The following is an 18,748-nucleotide window of genomic DNA, read 5'->3' on the forward strand; positions in this document are numbered from 1 at the left end:
AATAAACTTCATAATGACATCAACCCAGGGGCACCTGGGTGGCTCAGTGGGTTAAAGCCTCTGCCTTCAGCTCAGGTTATGATCCCAGGGTCCTGGGATCGAGCCCCGCAACGGGCTCTCTGCTCAGCGGGGAGCCTGCTTCCCTCTCTCTCTCTCTTGCCTGCCTCTCTGCTACTTGTGATATCTGTCAAATAAATAAATAAAATCTTAAAAAAAAAAGAATGACAGCAGCCTTCTCAGCAGCAAGCCTGGGTATGAAAAGAAAGTGGAGTGACATCCTCAAAGTTCTGAAAGAAAAGAAATGTAATAAGCATTGAATGATATACCACCTATAACAGCATTCAAGTGTAAGGGCAAAATGGAAGACATTTTTATTAATTCAAAGTTTACATCGGGGGCTCCTGGGTGGCTAAGTTGGTTAAGCGTCTGACTCTTGATCTCAGGGTCATGAGTTCAAGCCCTGTTTTGGGTTCCATGCTGGACATGGAGCCTACTTAAAAAAAAAAGTCTACATTGAAAATCTCTGAAAGTACTTCTGGGAAATGAGCTCCATGATAAAGAAAAATGAATCTAGGAGAATGACGTAAGAGGTAGTGATGAGCACAGATATCAGTAAAATTTATTTTTTTTCATCTTTTCTTTTTAATTTTTTTTATTTTAAAGATTTTATTTATTATTTTATTATTTATTTGACAGAGAGAGAGATCACAAGCAGGCAGAGAGAGAGGAAGGGAAGCAGGCTCCCCACCGAGCAAAGAGCCTGATGCGGAGCTTGATCCCAGGACCATGGGATCATGACCTGAGCCGAAGGCAGAGGCTTTAACCCACTGAGCCACCCAGGCGCCCCTATTTTTTTTCTAAGATTTTATTTAGTTATTTGTCAGAGAGAGCACAAGTAGGGGAAGTGGCAGAGAGAGGGAGAAGAAGCAGGCTCCCTGCTGAATAGGGAGCCCAATGCTGGGCTCAATCCCAGGACCCTGGTATCATGACCTGAGCTGAAGGCAGATATGCTTAACTGACTGAGCCACCCAGGCAACCTTGTTTTTTTTGTTTTTGTTTTTTTTTTCCTTAAGGATTTTATTTATTTATTTAAGAAAGACAGAGCACAAGAGCTGGCAGAGAGGAGCAGAGGAAGAAGGAGAAACAGACCCCCACGGAGTAGGGAGCCCGATGCAGGGCTCAGTTCCAGGACCCTGAGATCATGACCTGAGATGAAGGCAACCACTTAACTGACTGAGCCACCCAGATGTCTCAGTAAAATTTATTGTTACAAACAAGATTTTTCTGTGAGAAATACCCAGATATCAGTGGGAACTGCAGCACAGATTGCCCCGGGCACAGTGTGTTAGTTTAAATGGTAACCCTTTCAAACATGAATGGGATCATATATAGGAGGCACACACTAGCTGGTGTGACACAGCAGGCATTTGGAAAGTACGGAGGAGCTGGGGCTGCTGGCTGACTCAGGTGATGGAGGGTGTGACTCTTGATCTTGTTGTTGTGAGTCTGAGCTCCACAATGAGTGTACAGATTACTTAAAAAAATAAAATCTTTTAAAATGCATTAACAAAGAAAAAAAGTATGGAGGAATTAACTATACAGGATTGGTTGGCTATTTCTAGGCTCCATAAAGCTCTAGAAAAAGATAACAAAAGGCTGAAAACAAGTAACAGGCAATTAAAAGGTAAGTGTACAAACCAGGGGGCCTTCTTGATGGCATATAAAGAACCTCTCATCTGTTATGAAAGGACTGAAAAAGCTGAAGGCCAGGCCCAGGATTTAAATATTAGAGTGGTCAACCTCTTAGGAAGATTAAATTCTCCATCAAGGTAGGGTGCTCTGCCAAGATCAGGGCAGGAGAAGGAATAGAACCCCTACACAAGGGATGAGATCATTTGGGTTGATGGTCCCCCAAATCTTGAATTCTCAAATTCCCCTGAACCCTGGAGTCTGAAGACATGGGACAATTCTCCCTAACCTCATAGATAGCAATGATGACAGAAAATGGGAAACTGAAGGAGCAAACTACATGGACAGCTAGCCCAACCAACCCCTCTCAGCTCATACTCATGTGGGGTTATAAGGAACCCCTTGGGACCAGATGAAATAAGGAAAACACCTGAGCCTGATTTATAGCTTGTTAAACTTAGTATGTATATGTCATCCCAAAACAACAGCTGAGCTACAACCTTATTCAAGGGCAGCCTTGAAAGACAGTAGGTGGTGAGGGAAAGTCCTCTCAGTGGGCAGAGTTTCAGGTTGTACATCCACTTTGTGTGGCAAGAGAAGTGGCCTGAGTTAGAATATATATGGACTTTTCAGCACTGGTCAATTTCCTGACAATACAAAGACTGGAACATTGGAGACAAGGAAGTCTGGGCAGGAAGCAGAGAGCTGGACATATGGAAATGTGCACATAGTGAAAATTTTTGTACCAGGGAACATCTGTCATAGAAAAGGCACTAAACAGTGAAGGAGACAAAATGACTGGGCTGGTTGATGTCACCCAGCTCCTGTCACTCACTTTAGTACTGGAATGATGGGTTCTGGTCATGGAGGCAGAGACATGGCAATATATGGACCCAACAGACCAGGCTCCAAGTTAGCAAGTGTTATGTAGCTGCTGCTACTGCTGTGTTAATCCATGGGTCTGCTGTGTGCTTGGTAAATCAGATTACTCCACTCTCATTTCTGAAGAAAATTTACAGAACTGATGATCGTTAAGTCAAGGGCAAGTGAAGCTTAATCATTGACATCACTGCTTCAGCAACACATTAGACTAAAATATTTTCCATAAAGTACCTATTGGTGAATAAAATAATGAGTAACAAAATGCTGTTAAGCCCTTTATATTTTCATAAACTTTGTAAATTTGTCCAACTAAACCTTTTTTTGCTTTCTTCACTCATATTTTCACCACGTTGTAATTTTATCACATCCTAGCAGATTCCACTTCACGTGGTATTGAATTAGTGTTTTTTTCAACTCCTTCAACAAATATTCTCAACTGTTGTTTCATGCAAATACATCATTCATAAAGATGAATTCTTCAGGCCCTTTCCAACGTGGCAGTCACCCCTTCAATGAACAACAGCTGGGCTGTGTTGGTACCATCTGCCAACTCATTAAGGAGCCATGAGCCACTTGATATCATTTGCCTTGTCTTAAATTGACTATTGGTTTTGTTCTTAGTGTCTTAAGCTCTAGGAGCAGCTAGTCTCATCGAAAGGTTAATAGTGTTAAGTTTATTTTTGTCACATTTTTTTCCAGCTGCTGCAATTAAGTATGATCTAATTAGCTCACCACTAATAAACACCTTTTCTTGTTTGGCTAACAAACAAGCAATCTGCAAACTAACGTTGTTTGCAGCCTTGTTTTCGTCTTTTATTTTTGTAAAGAAATTCTGCTGTGATTAGATACTCCATTTAAAATTTCTTAATTTTATGATCATTGTTTTCTTGTGAGTTAGGAGTATTGTGGATTGCTCAGTCTTCCTTTAGCCTGGCTGTAATGCTTTGCTATTGCCTTAAAGATGTGACATTTACAGTCTACTTTCCCCCTCCTTTCCTGTTTGACATGATGGATATGTATGTATGGTGATTTAAAAAAAAGTAAATCAAAGCACAGGGATACGGGGGGCACTAAACTCTGGTTATAACAGCACTACTGCAATTTGTTGTGTGTTGAGGTGCAGCGGGAAGTGATGGGAAGGCCACATACTGTCCCTGTCACAACTACTCAAATCTGTCATTGCAGTGTAAATGTAAAAAGGTATAGACAACATTTAAACAAATAAGCATGGCTATGTTCCAATATAATTTTATTTATGGACACTGAAAGTTGAATTCATGTAGTTTCCATGTGTCAGGAGCTTTTTTATTCCTTAATTTTTTCAACCACTGAAAAATGTAAAAACCATTCTTTGCAGGATGTATAAAAACAGGCAGTGGGAGGGGGGCACCTGGGTGGCTCAGTCGGTTAAGCATCTGCCTTCGGCTCAGGTCACAATCCTGGAATCTCGGGATCAAGTCCCACACTGGGCTCCCTGGTCAGCGGAGTCTGCTTCTGCCTCTGCCCCTCAGCCCACTCATGCTCTCGCTCTCTCTCTCTCTCTCTCTCTCAAATACATAAACAAACAAACACAGGCAGTGGGCTGGATTTAGCCTACACGCATGGTTTGCTAACTAAAGCCCTTGATCAATGCACATTACATAGTGCTGGGTCCCTAATGGGTAGCATGTATATATCTCAGAATCAATGTCTCAGAATCGATGTGGCAGTGGTAGTACATCTGTGAGCACCCCTTCCAGTCATACTTGTGGGAATCTGGGCTTTGTGTCTTTGCAGGCTCCATTCGATTGGAGGTTCTAGTTTCTAGGGAGGAAAGCAGTCATAGAGGGTCAGAGTAAGAGTCCCATTAAACTTAAAGCTATGGCTGAGACTCAGTCCCTTCAGAATCCTTAGCCAAGAGACAATCAGGCAATGAAAGGAGTCACCATACTGGCAGGGATAATTAACGCTACTCATCAGGAGAAGGCGAGGGGGCTGCTGCCACACTGTGTAGGTAGGGAAGACTATGGATACTGCTTGGGTGATTCACTGGAAGATCTGTTGGTGCTTTGCTGCCCAGGTGTGATGGTAGATGAACACAATCATGGCCTGAGAACTATCGCAAATAGAGAATCAGACACCTCAGGGATGAGGGGCTGGATAATTTCTCCCTCTAGTCAAATTGCCTAGACCAGGAAAAATGCTGTCAAAGGTGAGAGAAATCTAGAAAGGGTGGTAGAGGATGGGGGAAAAGAGTGTGTGTCTTCTCTACATCCCTCTGGATCCCACACTGTCTCCCCATATGTACTCTACACATTGCAAATGTACTTTTCAGTGATCTCTGGGGCTCTGACCCTGAGAAGGAACCAGGTCCTCACAATGACTACATGGGTCTTCAGAGTCCAGGCGCAGGCAGAAGTGGGGCACTTCTTGTAGAGTGGTTGTCCCTCATGCATCTCCTGGCTGTGACCTTGGGGCTCTCAGGGGAAGAGGAAGACAGAAGAGTATGTGATGCTCCTTGACACTGAGATGAAGACGCTGGCTGGTTCTGGGGACTTCATGAATTTTCTGGTCTGTATGGGTCCTGCTCTCCCAGAGACCTGATAACTAGATGACTGAGATTTAGGCCAGACATAAGAGGTTTAGCTGCAATGAGGGAGTCTATTCTGTTCTCCCGATTCTGGGTTCTCCATAAGAGATGATTATTGCTAATTTTTATCTATATCTTCCTATCGTCACCTCCTTTAAAAAATAATGCTTTTATGACACATGTGTATAAATATGTGTTTATATTGAGTTTATCTTGATTTGATGATTGCTAATCTTTCTATATCTATATAACCTTTCTATATCAGTACATAGCACACTCATTCTGTTATTTGGACTATCATTGTTTAAATGATCTGAAATCCATGTAATAAATGCCAGCCAGGCTTTAATGAGTATCACTATACACTTTTGTGTCAGTGAGTTAATATTTGGGGTGTTGTTCTTTGTATCCAGAACTCTGGATACAAAGTTTCTGGTAAGAAAGAAAGGGCAGGTCTTCAGGTTATTCTTAGAAAGGGGTTCAACTGCTGGAAACCACCCTGGTGCCTGAGTCATAGTGGCCCTTATGACATCATATCTCTCTCTCTTCCTCCACTTCTGCTGCCAGTGTGTGGCTGGAGGAGACCAGACCTGAGAGTGATGGGACCATCTTGCCCCTAACCATGGGTAAATTAGTAAAATGAAGACCTGAGTGGGATTTGACCATCCAGCACAAGTCATAGGGATTTAATGTTTTATAAGAGATAGTCAGATGCACCCAAGCTCTCTGGGAGGGCAGTAAATCTCCCATAGATACGTCTGGATGGGACTCCCCCACCTCCTTTTCATGCCTTTTCAGGTCCTCGGAAAGGCCAGGAAGCTGTGTGGTTGACTTGGCACCTAGTGATGGGGAGAGCACCCTTACTTTCTCCAATGTTTTTCTCTCTAAACTCTGACTACAGGACAGCAATTTTTCCAAGTTATTGTCAAAGATGATGAAGTCACATTGGTAGAACAGAGCTTGAAGGAGCAGAAGGAAGATGGGGGAAGTAACTCTGCCCCTGACAATCCTGCCCACACCACTGCTACTACCCTCCCTACTCCTCCATGGGTAGATGGTTCCAGGTTCTACTATGTTGGGAAGAGCCTTGACTTGTGACATCTCTGACCCTTGGGGTCTGGTGGAATACCCCAAAACTCTGTGGCCATGTAAATTATCTAAAGAGAGATGCTTCCCGTGAGTGAGAGGGGCACTTATCAACATTACTCCAGGACAAGCAGACATAAACCCAGTGTGCCAGGCAAACTGAGATGAATAGTCACCATACACAGAGTTAGAATGAACGTGGATTGGCTCCTCCTCGGCTATCCTTTTCCCCCATTACCTCCTTAGGTTGAGATGTGGGTCTGGCCAAGATGTATGGATTGTGCCAAGGAGGTGGGCAAAGAGTATGAACTCAGATTACATAAGGTTGGGAGCTACAAGGTGGGGACTTGTTTTGGTGTTTGGGGAATGCAAAGGTAGAGCTACAGGAAGATTGGGTCTACAAGTGTGTGTGTGCATGTGTATCTTTGTACTGATGAATGTGTTAACTGGTGTTTAAGCTCTTAACAAACTATGTAAGTCAGAAGACCCGTTTAACACTTTGGTGAGGCATACGGGAGACAGTAGGTTGTGGGTGTAACCTGAAGTCAGAAGTGAGAGGGCAGGGGGAGGAAAAGATGCTGCTTCTCCAGCAGATGGGAGGGGTCTGAGGCAAGAGACATGGATCTTTGGTAAATGGTCAGGTCCAGGTAAAACTTGAATCTCTTTCACCTCCAGATCATGGTGTTCTTGCTCTAGACTGGCCAACCAGGTCCATGCAAAACTGGGTGACATTGCAAGTGCAGAAGGAGACCCTTAGATTCAGAGGGTGAAGATGGTGTGTCCATGTCCATCAAGACAGTGGCAGATGCAGGACACCTACTTGGTCTCCTGGGTCCAGCTGTTTCCCAAAATGGCTCTGCTGGATATCAGAGAAAGGGATGGCTGTCCTTAGAGACCAGGGATTCTTCCTGGCACACCTTAGGGCTCAAAAGCATGAGTTTCTGAAGTGTCCCGTTTTATCTTTCAAGGCCCCCAAAAAAAGATCACCAGGGAAGAGGAAGCGGCCATGTTCATCCAGGCGTGGTGGCGGGGCACCCTGGTACGCCGTACGCTGCTGCACGCGGCACTCAGAGCATGTATCATTCAGCGCTGGTGGAAGCAGATGCTGGTGAAGCTTCTGGAGAAGAAGAGGAAACTGGCCCTAGATTTCTATGTACGCCAAGAATGGGCAGTGGTCAAGCTGCAATCCTGGGTCCGCATGTGGCGCGTACGCCTTCGTTACTGCCGTTTGCTCCACGCTGTCCGCATCATCCAACTCTATTGGCGCTGGCATAATTGCCGTTCCCGTGGCTTTATTCAGGGCCATTACATCTTCAAAGAAAGCCAACTGAATCTTCAACTTGAAATCTCTTTAGGCGCACAGGCTTGTAGAGTGCAACAGTGCATACCCCTTCCAATAAAGGAATGATCAGGTCTGCTATACCTGTGTCCCCAGCTTGCTTTGTCAGATTTCAGAGAGGTCATTGATTTCATGATGGCATCTCATAGATCAGTTCTCAGGAAGTGGCAAGTTTTGTCTGGTGCCTAGTGTGTAGAAAGATTCTGAGAGCCTAGTGCTGGATGAAGAGGACCTTTGAACAGATTGATTAGCAATGTCTGCCATGGGTAGGAGAGTTAGGGCTTCCGTCTGCCAGGTTGACCAACTCCAGGGAGACTCCTTTATGGTGTGGTCCATATAAATGGCGCCCTCTGTAGTTGTGCAACATGGAGGACTGCGTCATCTTTTAAAAATTGTGGTTAAATATACATAGCATAAAGTTAATCATTTTAACAATGTTTAAGTAAAGAGCTCAGTGGCATTAAGTATATTCATAAGTATATTCAGTGGCCATAAGTATATATGCAACTATTACCACCATCCATCTCCAGAACTTTCTTTGAAAATTAAAACTCTGTACCCATTAAACAATTATTCTCCATTCCCCCCCTTCCCCCAGTCCCAGGCAACCACCATTCTACTTTCTGTCTCCATGAATTTGATCATTGTAAAAACCTAATCTGAGTGGAACAATACAGTATTATGATTATGACTATTATTATTATTAGTGATGGGCTTTTTTCATTTAGCATGTCTACAAGGTTCACCTATGTTGTAGCATGTGTTAGAATTTTCTTCTTTTCTAAGGCTGAATAACATTCCACTGTATGTATAGACCACATTTTATTTATCTATTCATTCATGGGTGGATACTTTTGTTGCTTCTGCCTTTTGGCTATGGTGAATGATACTGCTGTGAAAAAATGGGTGTACAAAGATCTCTTTGAGGTTCTGCTTTTGATTCTTTTTGATATATACTCAAAAGTGAAATGGCTGGATCATGCAGTAATTTGATTTTAAATTTTTGAGTAATTGCTATGCTATTTTCCTTAGCATCTGTACGATTTTACATTCCCATCAGCAGTGCACAAGGGTTCTAATTTCCCCACATCCTTGCCAACACTTGTAAATCTCTCTCTCTCCCCGCCGACAATGTTTTTTTTTTTTATAGTAGCCATCCTATCGATGTGGGGTGGTAGCTGATTATAGTTTTAATTTGCATTTCCTCAATTAATAACGTTGAATATCTTTTCATATGTTTATTGGTCATTTGTAGATCTTTTTTGAAGAAATATTTATTAAATCCTTTGTCCATTTTTTAATCAGTTTTTTTTTTGCTTGTGGTTGTTGTTTATAGGTGTTCTTTATATATTCTGGATTTTAATACCTGTTCAGATATATAATTTACAAAGATTTGATCCTATTTTTATTTATTTTTTTAAAAAAGATTTTATTTATTTATTTATTTATTTGACAGAGAGAGAGAGAAAGACCACAAGTAGGAAGAGGCAGGCAGGGAGAAAGGGGGATGCAGGCTCCCTGCTGAGCAGAGAGCCTGATGCAGGGCTTGATCCCAGGACCCTGAGATCACGACCTGAGCCAAAGGCAGAGGCTTAACCCACTGAGCCACCCAGGCGTCCCTGATCCTATTTTTTAAAAGGATTTTACTTATTTGAGAGAGAGAGCACAAGTGGGAGGAGGGGCAGAGGGAGAAGCACACTCCCCACTGAGCAGGGAAGCCTGATGTGGGGCTCCATCCCAGGACCCTGGGATCATGACCTGAGCCAAACGCAGCCATTTAATGGACTGAGCCACTGAGACACCCCAGACTAATAATTTTTTTTAAATGCATTAGTCTCTTAAATTGTGTAGAAAGCAAAAAACTAGAGTTACAAACCAAAGTTACAGTAAGTTTTAAATATTAAAATATTATTTATTTTTAGAATTACAGTGGAATTAACATACAGTGTTATACTAGTTTCAAGCATACAATATAGTGATTCAACAAATCTATACATTACTCAACGCTTATATGGTAAATACACTCTTAATTCTCTTCATCTATTTTACCCATCCCTCTTCCCCTTGACTCCCTCTCTGGTGACCGTCAGTTTATTCTCTATATTTAATAGTCTATTTTTTAAAAAGATTTTATTTATTTGATGGACAGAGATCACAAGTAGGCAGAGAGGCAGGCAGAGCTAGAGGAGGAAGCAGGCTCCTTGCTGAGCAGAGAGCCTGATGCGGCGCTCAATCCCAGGACCCTGAGATCATGACCTGAGCCAAAGGCAGAAGCTTAACCCACTGAGCCACCCAAGCACCCTATTTTTTGGTTTGTCTCTTTTTTTTCTTTGTTCATTTGTTTTGTTCCTTAAATTCCACCTGAGTGAAATCTTACGGTATTTGATTTGTCATTTTCTGACTCATTTCACTCTGTATTACATTCTCTAGACCCATCCATGTTGTTGCAAATGCTTACTTGCCATCTATATACTCTCCAGGGAAAAGCGAAAATAAACTTCTGGGACTTCATCAAAATCAAAAGCTTCTGCACAGCAAAGGAAACAGTCAAAAAAACAAAGAGGCAACCCACGGAATGGGAGAAGATATTTGCAAATGACTGTCAATTGTTTTTTGCTCATTTTCTAGCTGGGTTGTTTCTTTTTTTACTGTTTTGTTTTGGGAGTTAAAAAAAATATGTATTCTAGCACAGTGACATCATCAAGATGGTGGAAAAGGAGTTTCCCTGTTCATCTTGCCCTTCAGCAGCAATAATTTGGCAGCCACTCATAGATAAAAATACTTTGTGGGAGCTCTGGAATCCAGGTAAGACACTGTGAAACCTCAGTGGAGTCAAGACGAAGGAGGTCCATTTTGAGAATGTTGGCCCATGCCCAGTGGCTGACTCACCAAACATGGTCCTGTCTACACACCCAGAAACAGGTCTGCACCCCCGTTTGGCCTTGATTCTACAATCACACCATACATTAAGGAACCTGGGAGGAGTCATTTGTGCTTATGTCTCAGGCAACAGGCCCACAGACCTTGGCCCTAGTTGTGACCCTGAAGTGGCCTGTGACCCAGCTCTGGCCCTTCTCAGCCACAGCCTGGGAGCCCCTGGAGCAAAGCCTGTTAAACTTGGTCTGATACAGATCCTGAAATGGCCCTTAGGTCAAGCTCCTCCCCACAGCAGTCTGTAAGCAATCCCGGAGCCCAGGGGTCCAGTGGGAAACATGCCCCTCTGAACCCCAGGACATCCTGAAATGGCCCTGTAGTTTGGTTCTAGTTCCTCCCAGCTTCAGTCCCTAGGATATCTTGCCAGCCTAGGGGCCCACTAGGAGAAACGTCTGTAAGTGCCCCTGGAAACAGGGTAGTCAACTTTGGTATGACAGCAGATTCATGAAATGGCTCTGTGACTTGGTTATAGCCCATCCCAGTCACAATTCATGAGCAGTCCTGCCCACCCAGAGACCAACTAGAAGACACAGCCATCTGCCTTCAGAGCCAGGCTTGTAGACCTCAATCTTGGCTATGAACAACTGAAGCAGCCTTGAGAATCAGTTCCAGACCCTCTCAGCCATGGTCTGGGCCTAGTTCTGCCTGTCCAGGGCATACCCAGTATTTTGGCACAAGCCTTCTTAGAGGGACCTGGAGGGAGCCACACTCATCCATATACCTGGTTATCAGGCCTGTGGTCTGCAGACCCAGCTGTGGACCTGAAGTGGACACTTGTCTCAGCAGCACCCCTACTGAACTAGGTCCCAATGGCAAGCATGTCCATGCAGGGATCAGATAGGATCTATGCCTGTCCAGGTCTCTGACAACAGATCCAACAGTGAACCCTGCTGTGGACCTGGCAAAGGCCACATGACTCAGCTCCAACCCAGCTTGACTATGATTCTGAAGGTAATCCCACCAGCCTGAGGAACCAATGGTCAAAGTCTTTACCTGCCAAAAACAGTCTGTAAAGAGTAGAAGAGGTGTTTGGTCCTTTAAATGCACAGACACCAACACAAGGCTATACACATCCAAGAAGAATCAGGCAAACATGACACCAACAAAGGAAACTAATAATGTTCCAGTAAGTGAGCCCAAAGAAATGGAGGTCGGCAACTGCCTGACAATTCAAAGAAATTACCTTAAAGACACTGAATGAGGGGCACCTGGGTGACTCAGTCATTAAGCATCTGCCTTCTCCTCAGGTCATGATTCCGGGGTCCTGGAATCTAGCCCTGCATCGGGCTCCCTGCTGGGTGGGAAGCCTGCTTCTCCCTCTCCCACTCCCCGGCATGTTTTCCCTCTCTTGCTGTCTCTCTCTCTGTCAAATAAATAAATAAAATCTTAAAAAAAAAAAAAGGGGAAGTTGAATGAAACACAAGAGAACACAAACAACTAACCAAAACCAGGAAAACAATGAACAAAATCAGAAGTTTAGGAAATAGAAACCATAAAAAAGAAACAAACAGAAATCTTAGAGCTATGGAATACAATGGAAGACTGGAAATCTATAGAAAACTTCAATGGTAGACTTGATCACATGAAGAAAGAATCGGGGAACTCAAAGACAGTGGAGTTAGCCATTTAGAGAAACAAAGAGAAAAAAGGAATGAAAAAGACTGAAGAACGCCTACATGAAAAATGGAATTCCATTAACTAAACAAATATACACATCATAAAATTCCCAGAAAAAGAGAAGGGGAAGGGGCAGGAAGCTTATTTAAAGAAATAATAGCTGAAAACTCCCTTTATTTTGGGAGAGATATGGACATCAAGGTATCTGAAGCTCAAAAAACCCCAAGCAAGATCAATGCAAAAAATACTACTCTGAGATACATTATAATCAAATTGTTAAAAGTCAAAGACAGTGGCATCTGGGTGGCTCAGTTTGGTTAAGTATCTGTCTTTGGCTCAAGTCTTTATTTATTTATTTGACAGACAAGTAGGCGGAGAGGCAGGCAGAGAGAGAGATTGGAGGAAGCAGGCTCCCTGCTGAGCAGAAAGCCCAATGCAGGGCTTGATCCCAGGACCCTGGGATCATGACCTGAGCCGAAGGCAGAGGCTTTAACCCACTGAGCCACCCAGGCACCCCTGTAATGGCATATTTTAACTCATTTCTCTATTTTTTGTGTATCCATTAGAGGGTTTTTGTGTGTCTGTGTGGTTACCATGAGGCTTACGTAAAACATCTTATACTTACAGCAATCTATTTTAGGATATTGACAACTTACCTTCAATTGCATACAAAAACTCTACACTTCTACTTGTTGTGGAGTAGTGGTTGATTACAATGGGGCATAGGGGAATTATGCTTTATGTATTTTGAAGCTAAGTTATAGGGTGCATATACATAGTCTACAGTATTAAGGTATTAGTGTGAATGTTGAAAGAAGTAATAGTGAGGTTATTTTTTTTTACAAAGTTTTTTTTTTTAAAGATTTTATTTATTTGACAGAGAGAAATCACAAGTAGGCAGAGAGGCAGGCAGAGAGAGAGAGGGGAGAAATCAGGTTCCCTGCGGAGCAGAGAGCCCGACACGGGGCTCGATCCCAGAACCCTGGGATCATGACCTGAGCCGAAGGCAGAGGCTTTAACCCACTGAGCCACCCAAGCGCCCCTACAAAGTTTTTTTTTTTACAAAGTTCTCATTTATTAAATATATATTAAAGTATTTATGGAGTAAATGGTAAGATTTTTGTTGTTTTCCTTTTTACAAAAGCATGTATTCTAATAAGGAAGTAGTAGTTAACTTTGTAGCCTGATGTAGAGAGGATGCATAAGGTAAAAACAGAGAAAAAAATCATTGGATTTGGCCAGCTGGAATATTGATAATGTTGATCAGTGCAGTCCCTGTGGAGTCCCTGTGGTTGAGGATGGGAGCAAAAATAGAGGCAAGGAGATTGATAGGACCATCAGGCCAATGGTAAAATCACCAAAAATGGAGATGAGAGCAGGGATGGGGTAATATCAGAGGGAGCTCTGTTTGTATCTCAGCCCTCAGGGAAAAGGATTCGGGTAAGGATATTGTGGAGATAGAGTTGTAGTACCATGAACTCCTGCTTTCCATTAACCCCTAGGGTCATACTGTTAGGGTCTGTGATCAAAGGAACGAGACTGATACAAAGCGAAGGTCAAGCAAAGCTTTATTTCGCACCAAGCATCAAGAATCAAACTGACCGGTCAGGGCTGTCCCTTACGAAAAGGTGATGACGACGACCCCAGCAAGGCCACTCCCAACGTGGCCACTCTGGACAAGGCCGTTCCCTGACGGGGCTGCTCCAGACGAGGCCTCTCCCCAGACGATGCTGGTCCTGACTAGGCGGCTCACCGAGGAGGCCTCACGTTAAGGAAGCTGCTCCTGAAATGAAGCTGCTCCCTGGAATGACACTGCTCCAGCAAGGCTGCTTGGCGAGGCTGCGGCTTGGGTTGGTGGGGCCGCTGGCTGCTCTCACGGCTCTGACAGAGCTGTCAGCTCTGAGGGCTCTGACAGCTCTTACAGCTCTGGCGGCTCTGACGGCTCTCCTGACTCTCCCAACTCTCCTACTCCTCCTCAACCCTGCAAAGGAACCTTTATAGGGGTGGTTGAGCCCCGCCCACACACAGGTGGCCAATGGGATTTAAACTCACCTCAGTAAATATATGCGCACCCCACTGATTGGATGTCTTCACCTGGCCTGACCTGTTCTTGTATCTAGGCTTTGCAAGTAAGTTCCTCTGGGAGGGGCAGGGTCAATCTAAGTTCACTGCAACAAAATGGCTCCCTCTGGCCAACCAGGCCCTTACATTTTCAGCTCATCAGCCTGCCCAGCCATACCTATCACTAAGACCAGCCTCTTGTCCTTCACCTGGAGCTGCACTGCAGTGTTCCAAAAGAGTCAGGCAAATGTTGGCATTTTCTCTAGGGGCTTGTCAAAAATACCTTGTCTGAGGTATCCCCACCAACCTCAACCCCAGGCAGACAGAGAACACTCTCAGGTCTCTTCCACATGCAGAGGTACTCAGAATCTTCAGGAAGAAGCAGCCCAGCTATTTTCAGATTCCCAGGTGAGAAGAAAGGAATGGGGCTGGGAACTGAGACTCCTGGCTCTGTCATATATCAGGACAGTCTAGGACCCAGTTTCTGTTTTGACAATTGAGTAAATAGCATCTGGTCATCGTGAGTCCAGAATGGGGTCCATGGGCACACGGGGAAAACCTCACTGAAGTTCTTTCCCAGGAAGAAGAGGTGGTAGCATGGCCCAAGACCCAACATTTCCATTAGCTGGGAGAGAACACGAGACATACCAGACCCAATTAGATCTTTACTGGGGACAGGAGACCCAGTACCCCTTCTTGCCAGCCCTTAGGGGTTGATGATCTCAATGTGGAACTGTAGGTGAGTGGCTGTGACTACACAGTGACCCCGGAGGAGAGCACAGGTATAACAGTTTTGGCATTCCCAGTGGCATTGGATGACACGGATGGCATTGAGCACCTGACAGTATCGCCAGTGGATACGCCACATACGGACCAAAGACTGGATCTTGACCACCGCTCTCACTGTATTTGCGTAGGTAACCAGGGCTTCCCTTCGTTTCTTCTGCAGCAGGTTCACCAAGGTCTGCCTCCACCAGCGCTGAATGATCCAGGCCCTGAGGGCTGCATGCAGCAATGTCCGGCGTACCAGGGTGCCACGCCACCAGGCCTGAATCTCTGTGGCTGCTTTTGTTTTTTTTTTTAAACTTTTCTAGGTGGAGATAAGAGAGACCACTCAGGGAACTTCCTGCCATCAACTTCCAAGATCTTCCTGGAAGGGGCCCAGATTCTCTTAACCATCATCTCTTCTTTGAAGTGTTTAGGGGAGTTAGGACACTGCCTGGGAGCCAGAAGACCTGGGTGGTGAGCCCTCCTCTGTCACTATGGGCAGATCACTCTGCTCTCAGAGTCACACCTTCCTCCTGATGGTCTCACAGGTGTATGGATAAAGGGAAAACCATTAGTAGCTAGAAGGGTGCATTATGGATATGAGGGACCTTGTTAGTCATGCTCTACCTCTTCAGTGCTTATTGGCTTTGGGAGGTTTGACCTCATAATTCCTTTGCCTGGTAGTCTTCGCTAATTCTAGTCCCAACCATCATTGATTGATTTCTCACTGCCACAACAATGTACTTCAATACGGTGGTGGGTTTTCAGCACCCTCATCCCATTTTCTACTCCAGCCCATATTTTGAACATTATACTCTCTAATTCAGAGTCCTCACATTCTCATTTCCCAGATCCATTTGTTCCTTGATGGCTTTCATTCCCTCCATTCACTTTTCATGCCATAGTCTAACCGAGATCCAGAGAGTCCATGCAGAGAAGGGAGTGGAGGAAAAAATGAGCCAATATTGAGTTGACACCTGATTGTTTTAGACTCTGGATCCATAAAAAGCACATTTCCACACCCTCATGACACAGACATAAATGTGCTGGATATCTCCTAACTAAATGGCGATTTTACCCACCTCGAGGTTCTGCCTCTTCTTCCTCTTCAATTCAATTACTTCATCAGCATCTTCAACTACAATTAGAACTAAATTGCCATGAGTCTGTCATCAGAATTAAATGGGAAATGAATGGATGAGTTAAGACTGTTGTTTACTCTTTATGGCTCTGTATTCAGATACCCCGTGCTTCAACATCCCTTCTTTTCCCAAGACCTGTGAAGTCCCTGGTGATTTCCACCCCCTTCTAGCTTGCCTAGTAAATCTGGCAACGTCTCTTACACAAAATTGGATCCCCATGGCTTGTCTTTAGATGGTTCATTAGCCTTGATTTCTCTACTTCCCAAAGTCTGGCATGAGTAAAATGAGGGGGACAGCTGAGTTCACAACTGCATTATGACATAAGGATTAGGATATCTACCACAGAGTTGAGTCTTCTTCAGAACAAGCTCCATGGGAATTTTTACTCCTGTCTACTTTCCTCTTGTCAGAGATGTACCAGGGCTCAGAGTGGAAAGATATGGCACTTGAGAAACCAGGGCTCTCCTCCAGTGAGGCCCATCCACATCCCTCCTCATTATCAGCCACACAGGAGAGTAGGAGGGACCACTCTCCTGTATCTCCATATAGCTCTCTAGTGTCTTCTCAGACTTAGCCTTTCCTGTCTTCCCCTGACTAAAATTTCAGTGCCTCAATATACCATAGAAAACTAGAAAGAAAGAGAACAGATGAATCTAGAAAGTGGTAAAGTAAAAACAAAAATGTAAATTAAATAGAAAACAAAAATGGGTGGTGGAAAGTAAATTTAAAAGGTGGTATTTTTGAAAAGACCAGTATTAAAGATAAATGCTCCATGAACTTAGGTAATGGAGAAAGAGAACAAAAATGAAACAAGAAAGGCAAGACAATCACAAGGAGATTTAAATAAATATAAGAATATTATGGTAACAATGGGGCATCTGGGCATCTCAGTGGGTTAAAGCCTCTGCCTTCAGCTCAGGTCATGATCTCATGATCTCAGGTCCTGGGATTGAGCCCCACATCAGGCTTTCTGCTCAGCAGAGAGTCTGCTTCCCGACCCCCCTCTCCACCTGCCTCTCTATCTACTTGTGATCTCTCTCTCTGTCAAATAAATAAATCAATAAATAAAATAATAAATTTGACAACTAAGAGGAAATATTTTCCTAACAAAATGTAAATTAAATTAATTGAAGAAATATGTAAAACTTGATAAATTGAGAAGGATATTAAAGATCCACCATAAACAAGTCCCCAAGACCAGGTAGATTCATATCCAAACTCTAAAAAAAAAACTTTACATATTCAGGTATTTCCAATGTGACAAATATTCAAGCCTATTGGACTGATATTTCCAACAAGCATTTCATAGTGTCAGTGTTAGTCCCCTGAAAAGTCCCGCTAGGATTTTTGATTTGGGTTAGAAAGGCTACCGTGTGATATTGAGTTCCTTCTAAGACCACGGATTATTCCTCTCTTTGCTTAAGAATTCTTTTATATCTTAAAAAAAAAGAATTATTTTGGGGCGCCTGGGTGGCTCAGTGGGTTAAAGCCTCTGCCTTCGGCTCAGGTCATGATCCCAGGGTCCTGGGATCGAGCCCTGCATCGGGCTCTCTGCTCAGCGGGGAGCCTGCTTCCCGCCCTCTCTCTGCCTGCCTCTCTGCCTACTTGTGATCTCTGTCTGTCAAATAAAATAAATAAAAATCTTTAAAAAAAGAATTATTTTATGTCTTTCTAGAAGGTTTCACAATTTTTCTCTATAAAAGTCTTTTTTTTAGAAGATTTTATTTTTGAGTAATCTCTACAACCAACGTGGGGCTCGAACTCACAACCTTGAAATTAAGAGTCACATGCTCCACTGACTGAGCCAGCCAAGCACCCCTGTAAAGTCTTTTTTTTTTTATTTTTTATTTTATTTTTTTTAAAGATTTTATTTGTTTATTTGACAGACAGAGATTACAAGTAGACAGAGAGGCAGGCAGAGAGAGAGAGAGGGAAGCAGGCTCCCTGCTGAGCAGAGAGCCTGATGTGGGACTCCATCCCAGGACCCTGGGATCATGACCTGAGCCGAAGGCAGCGGCTTAACCCACTGAGCCACCCAGGCGCCCCAGTCTTTTTTTTTTAGATATAATTTATATTCTATAAAGCTCACTATTTAAAACTATACAATCCAGTAGTTTTTCTTTTGTTTTTCTTTTTTTTTTTTTAAAGATTTTTATTCATCTATGAAATCTATTCATCTATGCAGGGCTTGGTCCAGGACTCCAGGATCATGACCTGAGCCAAAGGCAGTTGCTTAACCAACTGAGCCACTCAGGCGCCCTCACTGTGTATTTTTTAAGTGATTTTATTTAATTATTCCAGAAAGAGAGTGAGCAAGCAAGCTGAGAGGAGCAGAGGGAGAAGGACAAGCAGACTCTGCATTGTGGAGGACCCTGAGATCAGGACTTGAGCCAAAACCAGAGTCTAACGTTTAACCAACTGAGCCACCTAGGCCCCACTCTTCTTGTGGTTTTGACTTACAGTTCCCTGATGACTAATAATATTGAACATCTTTTCACGTACCTGTTGGCCATCTACATATGTTTTTTGGAAAAATGTCTGTTAGGTCTTCCACCCATTTTTAAGGATTGTTACTTTTGTTTTTGTTTTGCTATTGAGCTGTATGTGTTCTTTATATATTTTGGATATTAACCCCTTATCAGATACATGATTTGCAATTAT

At 43.5% G+C, this 18,748-nt stretch overlaps 2 protein-coding genes across 2 annotated transcripts; one reads left to right on the forward strand and one right to left on the reverse strand.

Annotated features, from left to right (window-relative positions):
- Positions 1-6,495: 6,495 nt before the first annotated feature.
- On the forward strand, positions 6,496-7,634 carry LOC122910198 (IQ domain-containing protein F5-like). The gene is made up of 2 exons (XM_044254860.1): positions 6,496-6,517; positions 7,195-7,634. The coding sequence occupies exons 1-2, from the start codon at positions 6,496-6,498 to the stop codon at positions 7,632-7,634; spliced, it is 462 nt and encodes a 153-aa protein (XP_044110795.1).
- Positions 7,635-14,883: 7,249 nt separating this feature from the next.
- Positions 14,884-16,306, reverse strand: IQCF2 (IQ motif containing F2). The gene is made up of 3 exons (XM_044255265.1): positions 16,289-16,306; positions 16,028-16,111; positions 14,884-15,267 (listed from the first exon to the last, which is right to left on the reverse strand). Exons 1-3 carry the CDS (start codon positions 16,304-16,306, stop codon positions 14,884-14,886), a joined length of 486 nt encoding a protein of 161 aa, XP_044111200.1.
- Positions 16,307-18,748: the final 2,442 nt, after the last annotated feature.

The sequence above is a fragment of the Neovison vison genome, chromosome 6 (genome assembly GCF_020171115.1).
Source record: "Neovison vison isolate M4711 chromosome 6, ASM_NN_V1, whole genome shotgun sequence".
Lineage (NCBI taxonomy): Eukaryota > Metazoa > Chordata > Mammalia > Carnivora > Mustelidae > Neogale > Neogale vison.

What these genes read in the sequence shown, in the direction of transcription:
- IQCF2 (XM_044255265.1), bottom strand. An exon ending in AGAAGAGGCAGAACCTCGAG is followed by an intron (nt 15,268 to 16,027) that starts GTGGGTAAAATC and finishes ATCTCCACCTAG; the next exon opens with AAAAGTTTAAAAAAAAAAAC.
- LOC122910198 (XM_044254860.1), top strand. Translation starts at nt 6,496, where the DNA reads ATGTATGGATTGTGCCAAGGAG. An exon ending in GTATGGATTGTGCCAAGGAG is followed by an intron (nt 6,518 to 7,194) that starts GTGGGCAAAGAG and finishes TTATCTTTCAAG; the next exon opens with GCCCCCAAAAAAAGATCACC.